The 15,522-nt window shown below is 48.3% G+C and overlaps 1 protein-coding gene across 5 annotated transcripts in view; it reads left to right on the top strand.

Moving 5' to 3' along the window:
• Nucleotides 1–15,091, top strand: part of PSEN2 (presenilin 2) — a 29,530-nt gene extending 14,439 nt beyond the window's left edge. For 3 of the 5 annotated variants that reach the window (XM_079106629.1, XM_079106631.1, XM_079106630.1), the window contains 9 exons: nt 1,135–1,349; nt 2,608–2,749; nt 4,951–5,018; nt 5,698–5,918; nt 6,598–6,696; nt 9,658–9,741; nt 10,107–10,208; nt 13,266–13,384; nt 14,375–15,091. In XM_079106629.1, the coding sequence (XP_078962755.1) occupies nt 1,135–1,349; nt 2,608–2,749; nt 4,951–5,018; nt 5,698–5,918; nt 6,598–6,696; nt 9,658–9,741; nt 10,107–10,208; nt 13,266–13,384; nt 14,375–14,530 (1,206 nt within the window). In that variant the 3' untranslated portion in view covers nt 14,531–15,091. Of the gene's footprint in view, nt 1–1,134; nt 1,350–2,607; nt 2,750–4,950; nt 5,019–5,697; nt 5,919–6,597; nt 6,697–9,657; nt 9,742–10,106; nt 10,214–12,989; nt 13,088–13,265; nt 13,386–14,374 lie in introns of those variants that run through there. The other 2 variants (XR_013758172.1, XM_079106632.1) reach the window with 2 other exon arrangements.
• Nucleotides 15,092–15,522: the final 431 nt, after the last annotated feature.

The raw sequence follows: 15,522 nt of genomic DNA, 5'->3' as shown, positions 1-15,522 counted from the left end.
TTCTCTGTTTTGGTCATTCATTATTGTAGTTAACAACCTTTCTTTGTGGACCTTATTCTTACAGCCAGCTTTAAGCCCCTTTGCTGAAATTTGAGCTCATTTCTCCACATTCTCCATGAGCAGAGCGTGTTGTCATGAGTTCTGAATGAAATCTCACCAGCTCAAGGTCACTGCTCAGCCTTTTCTTGCTATTTTCTTCTTTTATCTCCTGGAGTTTTGTGCATTTTACTTGTTTCTGTTCCTGTCCTTCGACAACTCTCCTTTCCTTCCTCAGATAAACAACTAGATTGGAACTCTGTCTGCAAAGAACCAACATGAAGCAACTGAACTTTTCTGATTTTGGTTTCATTTGACTTGTTCTTTTGCTGTTAACATAATTAACAAGGCAGCTAATGATCCTTAATTGCCACAATTCCAAAACACTAAATCTTGCCAACCAGTTCCTTCTAGTATGTCTGACAAGCATCCTTCCCCCCCATGCTGCTCACTCATTTGAACTCTCCCACCTGCACGGAGTCCTGCTCTTCCAGAGGCTTGACACTCATTTAGCTCTAATTCAGAGCTACAAGTTTACTTCTTGATTTTTGTGGGGCAAAATGTTCAGAGTAATTTGTCTGCCAATTCCCAGTGTCTTTTTCACAATTGAGGAGAGTCCTCCTATGCGCTCCTTATTCTAATTAGTGATTTATCAACTGAAAATGTTTGCTCTCTTTTCCTCCTACCACCTGGCCTATCTCCTCCCTGGTCAGTATGACCATGTGAACAGAATTGAGGGGCATCCTGAGTCCCTGTACTTCAGTAGGGAATGTATCTTTTGATGTGTTCCAGATTCATTAGCTGTTGAGTTGTGGGCCAGAGACTATGCTCTTCAGTGGTAGCCTCCTTCCCTTTATTTGTGCTGGTTTGTCCAGCTCCATATTTTCTTTACTGTTGTCCTCCCACACCTTTCTTACATTCCCAAAATGCAACACTTACACATCTAAATTATAGCTCTTAAACTGCTATGTACACGTAGGAAACATTATTCAGTTTCTCATTCTGATTTCAACATTCCTGCCCTACATCAATAGTTCACTGTGGTGTGGTAGGGTGGTGGGGGGCACTCTGTGACCCTCATGATGTGGTTTCCCGTAGAGGAGCCAGGATAGCGAGGAGGACTGTGAGGAGGACCCTGACCACTACGACTGCAGTGGGGTCCCTGGACGGCCACCAGGCCTGGAGGAAGAGCTGACCCTCAAATATGGGGCAAAGCACGTGATCATGCTGTTTGTGCCTGTCACACTGTGCATGATTGTCGTGGTGGCCACCATCAAGTCCGTGCGTTTCTACACAGAGAAGAATGGACAGCTGTGAGTTGGGGTCTTGGGCAGTGTGGGGTAGAATGACGACAGAGTGGAGATGGGTTTGGGGGATTGTGACTCCCCCTGGCCACTGTACCTGCAGCTGCATGCCATTGACAGTGAGGAGTAGGGACGGAGGGCTGCCTGGGTTCACACCCCAGCCACTGCCTCCTGGCAGTGACTTGCCTGGGCATGCTTCCTTAGTTTCCTTCTCTGTACAAGGGGTTTAAATAAGGTGCTATCTGTAAAACTAAGCTAGTGAATACACATAGAAGGCAAGCTCTGGCCACAGCACTGAGCTCCATGTTCCAAATGCCAAGTAAGTCTCTCTGTCCCCCTGGATGTAAATTGAGGGGGTTAGAGGAGATGATTTCTGAGCTTCCATCCTTGAGAGAAAGATTTATAGAGCTCTTTGTTGATTGTGGTAAACTTCACACATACATGCAGAAGTTGCAGCATAAGCGAGATCTTCCCTTGTCTCCCTCCCCACCTCTGCCCATCACTGCTAAGAGTCTTCTCTAAACATCTGAGTTTTTTAATTAGAAACTTATTTGGTTCTATTTTGGTTTTTCAAAAGAAAGGGAGCAAAGTCCCCCACTTGGGAAGATTATAACCTGTTGGGAACTCAGAGCAGCAGGTGAAAGGCATTGAGAGGATTGTCCCAGCAGATGCTTCTGGCAGTCTAGGCTGGGAAGAGCAAGGTTCCTCCTGAGTGTATGAACCTTGTGCAGCGCCTGGACTCCAGTGGGCAGGGATGGGGGAACACCCTGTGGATAAGTCCTGGTCTGGGTAGGGCTGATGGAGAAGTGTGGATGTGAGACACCATTGGATTTGTAGGGACCAGAGCTGACTGAAGAGAAGCACCTTCAGGAGGGATTTAATTTGGCTGGCAAGGAGAGGTGTTGGGGATGTAGCTCAGTGGTATAGTGCCCTGGGCTCCAATCTCTATACTGGGCTGAGGTGGGAGGGGAGGGAAGCTCCTTTGAGCCAGGGATGTAGCTCAGTGATAGTTTGATGAGGTTGTCTAGTTCATGCCCACTCTGCTTACTGGGTCCAGACTTGAAGCTGCAAGGTGTATGGTCAGGATTCTGGCAAAGGGACCAGCAGTCAGGGACTGCTCATGATGGTAGAGGCACTCCTATCATGAGGGCTGTGCTGAAGCAGCATGGGGATGCCCAGGCACCCACAGTGGCTGTGAGCATCGCTCAGGGTTGGGGGTGTTACAGAGCAGGCAAGAACCAAGAACACCAGCCTGTTGCCTTCCCAGCATCTACACTCCATTCACCGAGGACACTCCCTCAGTGGGCCAGCGCCTCCTCAACTCTGTGCTGAACACCCTCATCATGATCAGTGTCATCGTGGTCATGACCATCTTCTTGGTGGTGCTCTACAAGTACCGCTGCTACAAGGTGAGGCCCATACACCTTCTGCCTGTCTTTCCCTCCTGTCTGTCCTCTCCATAGCACCTGCCCAATGGGACCTGTTCTGCAGTAACCATTTTTGAGAGGTGCTAGAAGTTGAACATACATGTGATAGGAAGTCCTCTATACTGAGCTACATCCCCATCCTTCACAGCAACCTTAAAAATAATAATAATAAAACACCTTCAGAGTTCTTTTTTTCTGGGAAAAAGACTGATTTGGGCATTCTTTCCCACTCCACTCCAGTCCCCCACCTTGGATCCTAATACTGTTGTTTTTTAAACTCTCATGAGTGCAGTGATTCATACCTGTAGTCCCAGCAGTTTGGGAGACTGAAGCAGGAGAATCACAAGTTTGAAGCCAGCCTCAGCAACTTAGTGAGACCGCTAGGTCAAAATTTTAAAAAGTTCTGGGGGTGGAGCTCAGTGGTGGAGCACCCCTGGGTTCAATCCCCAGTCCTGCCAAAAGAACAAAACAGAAACAAAAACTTAATTCTACTCACTGAGTTCCTCTTTGTAATGTTCCTAGTGTCACTTCCACCATTCAGAAGTTAATTTTATTTTGCTTCTCCTCCTGAAGTTCTATTTTAGGCTTCCTTCACCCCAACACTTCCCCTCTGGGTTTATTTTTATTTTTCCATTTCCCTTTTGGACAGTGATGTTCACATGCTATGCTGAGGTCTCCTGCTCTGGGAGATGTTTGGGTTGGACCCATCTGTAGCACTGAGCTGCCCCTGGGACTAGCTGAGTCACGCCTGGCCCAATTTTGTGTCGTGCCTGTCCCCAAAGATGCCATAAACTTTTAGACACAGGTTTCAGGCTGAAGGCTTTGCAACCCTAAAGACTGAAAGGAAGTTAAGCTAGGCATTACCTAATTTAATACTATTTTCACACAAGCTTTGCTCATTGCTGCTTATTCAGGCAGCTGCCGTTCATGGAGCAGGTAGAGAGGAGGAGCCAAAAGACTAGAGTCTGCAGGAATGAGACAGGTGATGCAGGCAGGGAGCCGAGCAGTCCCAGGGAGGATGATGTGGTCATAAGCCATGGGAGGGATTGTCAGGAAATGTCCCTAAGCTACAACTTATGGATAAATAACAATGTGTGTAAATGAGGCAGAACTTTAGTATTGAAGCAAGATGATCATGGTGATGGTGGGAAGAGGTAGAAGGCTACTCATTTGGAGGAGAGCATACAGCACACATGTAAACAAGCTAGAAACAGCGTGGGGAACATGGAATGCTGGCCCTGTTATGGCCAGTAGGTGTCAGGTGGCCAGTCCCAGAGACGAGGAAGAGGTGGCTTAACCATCTTTCAGTAACATACTTGGAGATGTGGTGATAGGCGGCAATGGTTGTGACTCAGTTGGGCAAGTGGTTGTTGGGATAAAGAGTGCGAGCATGTTCTCTTGACTGGGTGTGCCGCAGGGCCTTGGTGGCCACTTCCCCCAGGAAGACCAGGTCTCTGCTGGGGTCCTCGTGTGCCATGCTGCTAACTGATGAGCTGGTCCTCAGAGATGAGACTGTAAGGAGATGGCATCACCCCTGATGACTGGCTGAGGATTTGGTTTAGGATCAGGCCCACCCTTACTTTTGACCTCTCCACGCTGGGTCAGGAGAAGATGAATATAGGTCTTTCTGAGGACCTGTTTATAGACGCTTGGGTGGGAGGGGACTTCTTAGTTATATCTGTTCAGAATAGCCCCTTAAGAGGCCTGTCTGACCACTCAAAGCTTTTATCGCACCCCAGTGAGCCTCCTATCACTTTGTCCTGCTGATATTTTTTGTCCCTTAATCCTCTTCACTACCTGTTGATTCTTTTATGTGATATCAAATTCCCTTCACCCTGGAATACACTCGTGGACATTTCATTGGTTCTCTCTCCAGATCCTAGAATGGTGCCCGGCAAGTAGATACCTAGCATACACTTCCTAAGGGAGTTAGTGCTAAGGTCTGGAGAGCTCACGGCTGGGGTCAGTAGACTTACAGGAGTCTAATCTCCCTCATACACCTGCAGGGTGACTTAAGAAAGGCTTCCTTATCTGTAAGATGGCCACCTGATGCTTTCCACACCTTTATGAAGTAGCCTATATAAAAAGAACACCCAGCCTGAGCAGCAGTCCCAGCAGCCTGGGGGCTTGTGGTCTGGGAGCTTGGGATCCCTTGTCATGGTCCTTCTGTTTCTGTTGTCTAGTTCATCCATGGCTGGTTGATCATGTCCTCTCTGATGTTGCTGTTCCTATTCACTTATATCTACCTCGGGTAAGTGGTGGCTGGTGAGCAGCAGGGTTCCTGGGGACCCTTTCCCCTGCAGCATAAATGGATATGAAGGACCTCGGTAGGGAAGGGTGGCTCTTGAGCTCCAGCCCTCCCCAGGGTCAGCTCCTCTAAAAGCCCAGGCCTCTAGATCCCTCTTGCATAGACCTTGACATGGGAGTAGGACTCCGGAGTGGGCCACAAGTCTTTCTGATTCTTGATTTACAACAAAACCATCATGGAAGTGGCTCTCTGTGACCACCAAGAGGGACAGAAACCCCTCAATTTACATTCCAATTTTGGACTAAGTCTGGTACTTCTAATTTATGCAGGGGGAAACTGCCCTATTGTCCTTTGATTTGGCTTATTAGCCTCACCAAGGACACACAGAACACTTCCAAGGACTTTTTCCACATGCAGAGCATCTTCCAGGTGGTCCCAAAGAATGTTTATGTGAACCATTCCAAGCTTGAGACATGGCTTTACTCCTCACAGTGTTCCAGAAACTATTTTGCGTGTTCAGTTGTAGGACCAGTGGAAATGGGATATAGGAGCATAGTAAATAAGCCCAGATTGTCAAACCCAGATTGGGACTTAATGGCTAAGGAACAGAGGATGTTGAATAATGCAGGATGTGACATCTCCACTGAATTCCCCACCCCGTTGTTCAACCTTTGTCCTGCAGAGAAGTACTTAAGACCTACAATGTGGCCATGGACTACCCGACCCTCTTCCTGACTGTCTGGAACTTTGGGGCAGTAGGCATGGTGTGCATTCACTGGAAGGGCCCCCTGGTGCTGCAGCAGGCCTACCTCATCATGATCAGCGCCCTCATGGCCTTGGTATTCATCAAGTACCTCCCAGAGTGGTCTGCATGGGTCATCCTGGGTGCCATCTCTGTGTATGGTAGGTGGAGGTGAGCCTGGCAGTGGGCAGGGGGTGATGCCTAGGGCCAAGCCACTCTACTGCTGCACAAGAATGGCGGGTGCCAAAATGCTCATATCTGCCCTGAGGAGGCCTTGTGCGAAACTCCTTTCTAAAATGTAGGGGTCCCATGCACACATGGTGTTCTAGCCAGTAGTCACTACATACCTTATTTTCTTTCTTGTTGACATGCTTATTGAGCATGCTACTGTAAGCACTTGACACCTTTAAGCTCTTTTTTCCCAAGAATAACCCTAGGTACATGCCAACTACTTTGGCATGTTGCCTATAAATAACTCAAAATGCTAACTGTTGTTTAGTTAATATTAGTGTGATTATTATTGTCAGTATTGGTATCCTGTTTTAAGGCTAAGAAATTTGAGACTCAGAGAAGTGAGACTTCCAAGCCTGTCCTTTGGGTCTCAAGCTCACAGTTCTTCCTTATTTGCATTTACCGCTTTAGGCCCTGCTCTGAGCTCCAGCCAGTACAGATACCAGATATGACCAGAAATTGATGAGGTTGGGATGCTAGCTCAGAGGCAGTGCACGTTCTGGGAGCCCCACCCTGGGGATCCTGGTGATAGAGGGCTGACTCCTCTCTCTGGGGCTGCTTGGGAATAAATGATTTTTTAATGTGACAAGGACATCTCTGTTTTCCCAGATCTTGTGGCTGTGCTGTGTCCCAAAGGGCCACTGAGGATGCTGGTGGAAACTGCCCAAGAGAGAAATGAACCCATATTTCCTGCCCTGATATATTCATGTAAGTGGGCACCCAAGCCTCTGCCTGACCAAGGAATCAACAGGCAACCTAAAGTAGGGATGGGGTGCTTGACCTTGGCTTTCAGAGTTGAGAAGAGATACTTATTTTCCCTGACTAAAGGGGGGAGTCTGCCTTGGTGATACCAGAAAGCTGGCCACCTTCAAAGACCACAGTAGGCTGTATCTTGCTATCACACAAGAAGCAGCATGGGAAGTCCAAGCAGGGAAAGGAATTCTGAGGGGGCCTGGGTCAGCCCTGTGACTGTATCCCATTCATCACTCGGTATTAGAGGCCACGTTCCCATGATCTTTTGGATCCCTGAAGCCACCCCGTCAGCTGTCAGGCTCCTGAGGAAAGACTTGGAGAGGGACTTTTCAGGGCAGGTATCTGGGGGAATTAGGGAACTCTCTTCCTCTCTGGGCTTCCTTGACAGCAACATGTCTCACAGAAGTTAGTCATCTCTAAAGGGAAGGCACATAGAATCTCCCTTGACCTCAGGGCTTAGGGATTTGTATTTATATGTGCTTTAAACAAGTGTCCCTAGTATTCATGAAGTCCCTACTTTATGACTAGGCATCAAGGGTTCAGCAGGTAAAAGACCACATGGCCTGGGGTCTCATGGAGTTTATATTCCTGTGGTTTGACTGCCTCTTGTCGTTTAATGGTGGGCTTGTTTAAGTAAAAGCATGAATTTCTGGAGCTCTGGTGCTTGCAGGATACCCTGGGAAACAGTTTATAGAATGTCTTCAGTACTGGGTAATCTCTGCATGAATGAGGACCCAAGCTTGTAGTAGAGAATTGCCATCAGCATGGCATGAAAGCTCGTTCCAGGCACCTTCGAAGGAGAGTGGAGACCATGTATGGAAAGACTGAGACAGTGCCAGCGCTGAGTGCTCCAGGGCTCTGGGGAGTCACCTGTGGACAGATGAAGTCCTTGCTCTATTAGTGCTTACGTTCCTGGAGGGGAGATGAACAGGAACAAAATAGATAAAAACATAAGTCAGGAGGTAATGAATGCTCTGTAGAAAAAGAAAGTAGGGTAAGACATGAAGGATTGGAGAGCATAGGGTGATACTCCTTTGCATGAGGTGATCAGGTGGCATTTGACCAGAGACCAGACTTAGATAAAGAAGGGCACTCTGGAAGTCTGGGGGCTGGCATCCCAGGTCAGAGGGACAGCAGCAAGTGCAAAGATGCTAGATGGATGCTGGCCAGGTGTGCTGAAGGAGCAACCAGAGTGGCTAGAGCAGAGGTAATAATGAAGGGAAGAGGGGAGGGTCAGATCACCTTAGCCCCTGAAGGCCACAGTGAAGACTTTGGCTCTTATTTATAAGTGGTATATGAAGCTACTGGACGCTTTTGGGCTGACCTGACTTGATACTTTAACAGGATCACACAGGTTGCTGGTGGAGAACACAGTGTCTGAGGGCCAAGAGCAGAAGCAGGATCCAGTTTTGAAGGCTGCATAGATTGAATAACAACCCAGAAGAGAGAGGATGGGGTTTTGGAAGTGGGGGCAGCAGTAGAGGCAGTGAGCTGCGGTTGGCTTCTGGAGATGTTTTGGAAGCAGAGTTGGTGAGGGTTGTTGACAGGTAGGCAGTGTGTGGTAGGCCAAAGAGTAAAGGATGATGTCAGTGCTTTGGCGCTGATCAACAAAATGGACGAGTTTCTACAAGGGAGCAGACTGGCAGTTGGAGGGGTGCTGAGAGTACTTTGGTGCACGTTAAGTGTGAGGCACTCATTGGATCTCCCAGTGGAGAGTTGTGGACACAGAGTAGTTGAGTTCAGGGAACAGTGTCCAGGCCAGAGGGAGAGAGCACAATTCATTTGGTCCCATGTGTTCCAGCAGTCCCTCTTCTGGATATGCACCCAAGAGAACTGAGAGCCGGAGTTACCTGTTGACCTGTGTTTACCCTACTATGCCAAAGAAGAACTGGAAGCAGTCTGTTTTGTAGCCTGCTTATTGAACTTCTTTCCCTTCTTCCCTCTGCTCTTCCCATTTTCACATGACCTCCATTCCATTCCATTCTTCTATAAGATTGACTCGATGGTTTCCACAAATGAGTGAGAATATTTGGTATTTTGTCTTTCGGTCCCTCACTTACTTAATGACCTGCAGTTCAATTCCACCCGTGTTGCTGTGCACCCGTAATCCTGGACTTTTTTTTTTTTTTTTTGTGAGATGATACTTCACTATGTTGCTCAGCCTGGTCTCAAATGCATGAGCTCAGGTGATCCTCCTGCTTCCACCTTCCAAGTAACTGGGACTACAGGTGCATACCACCCATGCAAAAACACCTGGCTTCTTGTCTTCTATTTCTGTAAAGAAAATTGTTGGCATTTTGATGGGAATTGTATTGACTTTATAGATTGCTTTGAGTAGTGTGGTCATTTGAACAATATTGATTTTTCTTCTCCATGAACATAGGATATCTTTCCATTTTTTGATGTCCTTTATAATTTATTTCATCAGTGTTTTATAGTTTTCATTATAGACATCTTTCACTTCCTTGGTTGAATTATTCCTAAGTATTTTTTTGTAGTTGGTGTGGATGGGATTGCTTCCTTAATTTTTTTCAGCAAGTTCATTATTGTGTGTAAAAGTACTACTTTTTTTGGATGTTGATTTTTGTATCCTGCAACTATACTGAATTTGTTTATAAGTTCTAAAACTTTTTAATGGAGTAGTAGGTTTTTCTGTATATATAAAATCATGTCGTCTGAAAACATGGATAATTTAACTTTTTCTTTTCCAACTTGGATGCCTCTTTTTTTTTTTTTTTTTTTCCATCTAATTGTTCTTACTAAGACCAAAAGGAAGGAGAATCATGATGCAACACGGATAAACCTTGAGGGCTTTCTGCACAGTAAATTAAGAGACAAATACATATGATCCTCTCATATGAGGCATCTAAAGTAGTTAGCACTGCCTGAGGTATGACCTTTTTCTTCTTCCCCCAGCTGCCATGGTGTGGACAGTGGGCATGGCAAAGCTGGATCCCTCCTCTCAGGGAGCCCTCCAACTCCCATATGACCCGGAGATGGGTGAGTTATGTGGGTGAGGGACTGATAGCTTCTCATCACTAGGGGGAAGCTCCATATCTGCAGCTCTGCCTGGCCTGGCCTTTCCAGGATGCACAAGTTCAGGAGGGCAGAGGGACATCATCTGAAAGCCAGCCCTCCTGGATATAGGCATCTCAGAGATTGAAGGAGGGTTGGACCACCCATCTTGGACCTCAGCCACTTCTGCTTCACTTCTGATGGTTGGGACTGGGGGTGGAGGAAGCAAAAACCCTGAGATCAGCTGTGGTACTGGTGGTGGGGGCTTTGTTTCCAGGGGCTGGGGAACCCTCTGACTGGCTTTTGTTTTTCTCCTTTGACCCCTCCTCATGGCAATGATGGGCATGCAGAAGAAGACTCCTATGACAGTTTTGGGGAGCCCTCATACCCTGAAGTCTTTGAACCCCACCTGCCTGGCTACCCAGGGGAGGAGCTGGAAGAAGAGGAGGAAAGTAAGGTGCCCGTGTTCAGATGGTCTGCTCTAGCCCTGGGCAGGGTGGAGGCGGGGCTCCCTGAAATCTGGGCAGAGGAGGGTATGAGGAGAGAAACCCTTTATTCATCAAAGGTATCTTTATGAAAATCAAGGAGAAACTGCAAAGCCAAAGTCTCTCTCATTGCCAGACCCTAGGCCTTTTCCATGCAGGCTAACCTGTATATTTATCAGATGTGTTTCAAGTGCCCACTGTGTACCTGTGCTGTGTTAGGTGAGACCCTGCTATGGTGGATCCCAGGGGTTAACAGGGCACAGGTGCTAATCATACTATAAAAGCCACTGAGGACGGAGGGAGACCAATAGGGTACCAGGAGAATGGAAGGTTTCCTGAGGGTCATGAAGAGTCTCCTCAGAGGGTAACTTCTGAGCTCAGCTCCTTTGGGTGAATCACAGCTGTAACTAGAAGAGGGAAACACGGGGGCATTTCCCAGGGAGCAGAGCCCTGAAGCAGATAGCAGCATGTTGAGTTAGAGGAAGTGAGGATAAGACACTGAGGCCAGCAGTGCAGATGAAGTGGGGAGGCTGGCAGGGGCCCTAAGGGCCTTCAAGATCAAGACAGGGATTTTGGTCTGTATCTTGGGAGCAGTGGGAGCCTTCAGGAGGATTTTGAGCTGTGTGGGAGATTGGCATGATTGAGGGGGGAGGGTTGTGGCCTGTGGATACCTCCTTCTGGAAGCATATCCTTGGGTGGCTGGAAGGACATCAATCATCCTAATGTCTTGTGTGGAGGCAGGTGGGTGTGGGCACTTGGGCTAAGAGTGTGGGTCACAGCAGGTAACAGTACTGCCACTACATTGGGCCACTGAGAGCTGGGGTGGTAGCTTTCCCAGGCAGAGGCCAATGTGGCTGGGTATAAGAGTTTGGAAGACAGGCCTGAAGACGTTGTGATGTAGCTGTCTTCTCAAGGGATTAAAGCAGTTGTTTGGTCCATTTGCAGCTACAGACCCTGGCTGTGTGCCAGGCAGAGCTGGAATAGGGATCTGCTATAGTATGACAAAGACTTTGCCCCTGGAAAACACCTGGGGGAGCAACCAACAGTTGAGTGGTCAGGATGAAACTCGCCAGTGACCAGTAGAGGCAAGCTGGTGACAAAGATCCTCCTAAGGTGGGTCTTGAAGGATGGAGTCATGACCCAGCAGTGGGATCCTTCAGGCATTAACTAGTATGCTGCCACTCAGGTGACCACGGGAATTAGCATGGACCCCACAGGTTAAAGCATGTGGTGGACAAAACTGGCTTCCCTTCAAACACCAGCCATAAGTTTTGGGAATCTGCAAGCCATCTGTACCTGTGACCAACTGGCTATGAATTCAGGCTTTCCCATGACCCCTCAAGTTCAAGAACTCGCTAGAATAACTCACAGAATTCAGGAAAGTACTATACTTACAAGTGTAGTATTATTATAAGGGATACAAATCAGAGCCTACCAAATGAAAAGACCTAGACAGTCAAGGTCTGGGAGGATCCTGAAGATGTCACTTTTGTGTCCCTTCCTGGTGTCACCCTCCTGGCATATAATGGATGTGTTCACCAACTTCAGTGTCTAGAGCTTTTATCAGAGTTTCTTTTATGTGGGGATGATTGAGTGAATCTTTGCCCATGGAACTAAACCTAAACCTCCCATCCCCTTCCTAGAGGTGACACCCTAAGTTCCAATCCTCTGATCTTTGCAGTAACCAGCCCCCATCCTGAGTCATTTCAGCATAAACTCAAGAGTGACCTAAGGGGCTCATGAATTACAAAGAGGCTCCTATTACTTGGGAAATGCCAAGAACTTAGTCTCTTTTTTCCAAAGAATCTATCAAACAGAGGCCAGTCAGATTCTTCAGCAGCATTTGCAGGGGCTCAGAAGAAAGCCCTGAAGCCTTCAGGGAGCTTCATGACTGTTACAGAGCCAACAGGGAGCACTAGGTAGACCTCAGGTAGGTTGAGGAAGACCTTGGATTTTGTCCTGGCAATGGCAGGAACTGTCAGGAGTTATAAACAAAAATCCAATGAACAGAGCTGAATTCCTGACAGACTGGGGAAACCCAAGGGATGCTGTCCTAGTGCAGGGGAGAGAAAGAGCCATAAGGCAGTGACAGTGGGCTGAGAGAACATGGGGCCACAGCACCATTGGGATACATTAACAGCTGAGCTGGGGACCAGCCAAGAGGCATGGAGGAGGGACCACGAAAAGGTGGGGCCCTCACCAAGATGCGTGGGAAGGTTTGTAAGACATCCAGATAGACGTACCAGTGGACACTTGGGGGTGGGGGGACTTAAGGCTTTGAGGGCCAGAGTTAGAATGATCAGCATAGTCATCTTGTCAAAACTGTGGGCCCAAAAAGGCAGCCAAGGAGAGTGCAAGGTCAGAACCCAGGATAATTGATGTTTACATATGAAATCCAGGACATCAGAAGAGGGCCCTGAGGAGGAGCCAGAAGTGGACAGGGATGGACAGATGGCATGAGGGCTGCAGGTGTCCCTGGGGGCTGTGTGGTATCTGGGCCAAGAGCATTGGTTGGGGGTTGTACCTTGTTTCTCTAATTTTAAGGGGGAAAGGTCTCCAGAAGACCTCTGACACATGTTCTTAAAAGTAATGAAATTAATTAACTAAAAAATATCTATCATTCAGACTTGGCACTAAGTTGCACAGCAGCCTGGGGTAGTGTTTTTATTTGATCTTTTTTTTTTTCAACTAAGTGCATTAGCAGTGGTTTCACCTGAGTTTCAGAATGACCAACTTTTCTCTACCCAGGTTGTAAGTCCTCAGAATTTCTCCCTTTCTCCCTGGTGGCTACTTTTTGAGGCAGCCTGACCCCAACCCCAGTCTGTGTGACTGCTGCTAGAAGCCTGGTGAGCTGGGCTGGGCTGGACAGGGACACTGCTGCCTCTGGCCCCTGGTCCGCTTGTGCTGGGCAGAGCTGCTGGGTTTCCCTAGCTGGTGTCATCTGCCCTCTACTTCCCTGGCTCTGCCTTCTTCCTTTTGAAACTTCTGAGAGCTGAATGGGGCCACTTTCTCTTCCCCACACAGGGGGTGTGAAGCTCGGCCTGGGAGATTTCATCTTCTACAGCGTGCTGGTAGGCAAGGCAGCAGCCACAGGCAGTGGGGACTGGAACACCACGCTGGCCTGCTTTGTCGCTATTCTCATCGTGAGTAGACTGGGGTTGCTCCCTGGGGAATTTCCAGCTGCTGTCTTCCCTCTGAAGGACAAAATCAGTAAGGGGACCTTGTGAGCAGGGGCAGGGGACAAAATAAGCCAGGGAATAGTGGTTAGAACTCCTCTCCTGTTCCAGAGCTGTGTAATTCCCCCTTCATTCCACTGGGTCACCATGGAACTCTGAATCCCAGGAGTCTCCTGGGACTGAGAATGGCCCCATTACCCTGAGTCTCAGCAGTATAGTCTGGAGACCCTTGTGGCCAGATTCATGTACTGGGGGTGATCGCCTACATGCCATCTTCCTTTTAGATTAGATGGGGTGGAGTCTGAGCAATGTGTGCTCCATGCCCTGCCCCGTGGTGAAAACCTTGAGTACCAAGGGGCCAGGCACAAGATTAAAATTGCTCTAGTGTTTGTGAAAGAGGTTCTTTCTGCCTACTAGCATGTGTCAGGGATGGGATAACAGATCCCAAGTTTTCCCCCTGCCACTGGGTCCTGCTGTCCCAAAGGACAGGGCAGGGACCTGGTCCCCATCCTGGACACCTGGGGCAGAGACAGAAGGAGCTATCTCCATGCTTGCTACCAAGGGATGGGTCACATGGCCTCTTTGGTGTCAGTCACTTAGAGCTTCACTGGCATTTCAGTCATGGCCATCAGTTCCCCTACAGGGAGGCCTATTGCCATCCATGTCTGTTGTAGCCAAATGGGGGAGGCAATAGGACCTGGTAGAATAGCATCCCCAGGAGTTAGGAGGCCCGCTTTCTGGCCCACCCATTACCAGATAGTCAGGGTGTCCTGTCTGGAGTGAGAACCCCTGCCCTCTGCACCTGGCAGAGGCATTGTACCATCAGGGAAGACAGTGGTGTGTTCAGCACTCTTGTCTGACTAGTCTTCAAACATCTGAGCCCAGGCACTAGGCTAGCACTACTCTCACCTGTCCACACTTTAGGGGTCACTACCCCACCCATTTGATGTCCTACAGGGTTTGTGTCTCACCCTCCTGCTGCTCGCTGTGTTCAAGAAAGCGCTGCCTGCCCTCCCCATCTCTATCACCTTCGGGCTCATCTTCTACTTCTCCACTGACAACCTGGTGCGCCCTTTCATGGACACCTTGGCCTCCCACCAGCTCTACATCTGACCAGGAGGACATACAGCCACAGGGCTGGAAGCTGTAGGCAAACTTCACCAGATGCAGTTGTATAGTTTTACACTCTAGTGCCATATATTTTTAAGACTTTTCTTTCCTTAAAAAAAGAAGAAAAAAGTATTGTGTTTACTTCATGACAAGGAAGCAAAGCAGCTTTTTGGTGCTAGCTGTTTTGTCATCAGACTGTGACTCACCCATGTGAGCACCTCACCTATGGGACACACGACAAGTTTATGCTCATGAACTGAGAGGATCACATGGAGTGGGACCAGGCCTGGTGAAGGACACCCATTTCCTGTTGAGGCCTGGAGTCCTCCAAAAGTCAAGAGGAAGGGAGGTGCACATTGGTGGGGGTCAGGAGTCCATGCTCAGGAAAAGCGCTAACCACCTGGTCACTCCAGCCAAGAAGAAAAGCCAGTTCCCCGTCAGGAATTTCCCAGTGCTTTGTGATGTTATTTTATTATCTTTAGAAACTGAGTCCTGTTCTTGGGGCAGTTACTGCTGGGAAGTGGCTTAATGTTAATATCAATAAATAGATGTCTCCTGTTAGAATGTTGGGGTTTGATCTGTTTCTGAGTGTTAGCTTCTCTCCCTGCGTCTCATGGATACTCCTACGGTAATGTGCTGTTGGCTGGGAAGGAAGGATCTGCCCTGTTATGCAGGGGAAAGGCATAACTGCCTCCCTCCTCTGTACTCACTCATTTATCTAGAAAACTTTCTAGGCAGAGGTATTCGGAGAGCATGAGGAAGGCCTCACAAACACTCCAAGGTAGTTGCCAAAATGCTGAGTGGTTCCTTTAGCAAATGTCCATCCTCAACGGGACCAGCATGCTGGTTGGCTGTGCCCTTTCCTCTGCATCAGTCATAAGTTGTGAAGAGCCTCAGAAATGCCTCAAGATGGGAACCTGAGCCTGTTGGACCCACGCAGAGCAGGCCACTGTCTTTCTGGGGCTGCTGCAAAAATGCAGGTGTGCATTTGGAGT

The sequence above is a fragment of the Sciurus vulgaris genome, assembly GCF_902686455.1.
Source record: "Sciurus vulgaris genome assembly, chromosome: 12".
NCBI lineage: Eukaryota > Metazoa > Chordata > Mammalia > Rodentia > Sciuridae > Sciurus > Sciurus vulgaris.
The sequence above is the reverse complement of the archived record's forward strand: the minus strand, read 5'-3'. Positions and strand labels throughout refer to the sequence as shown.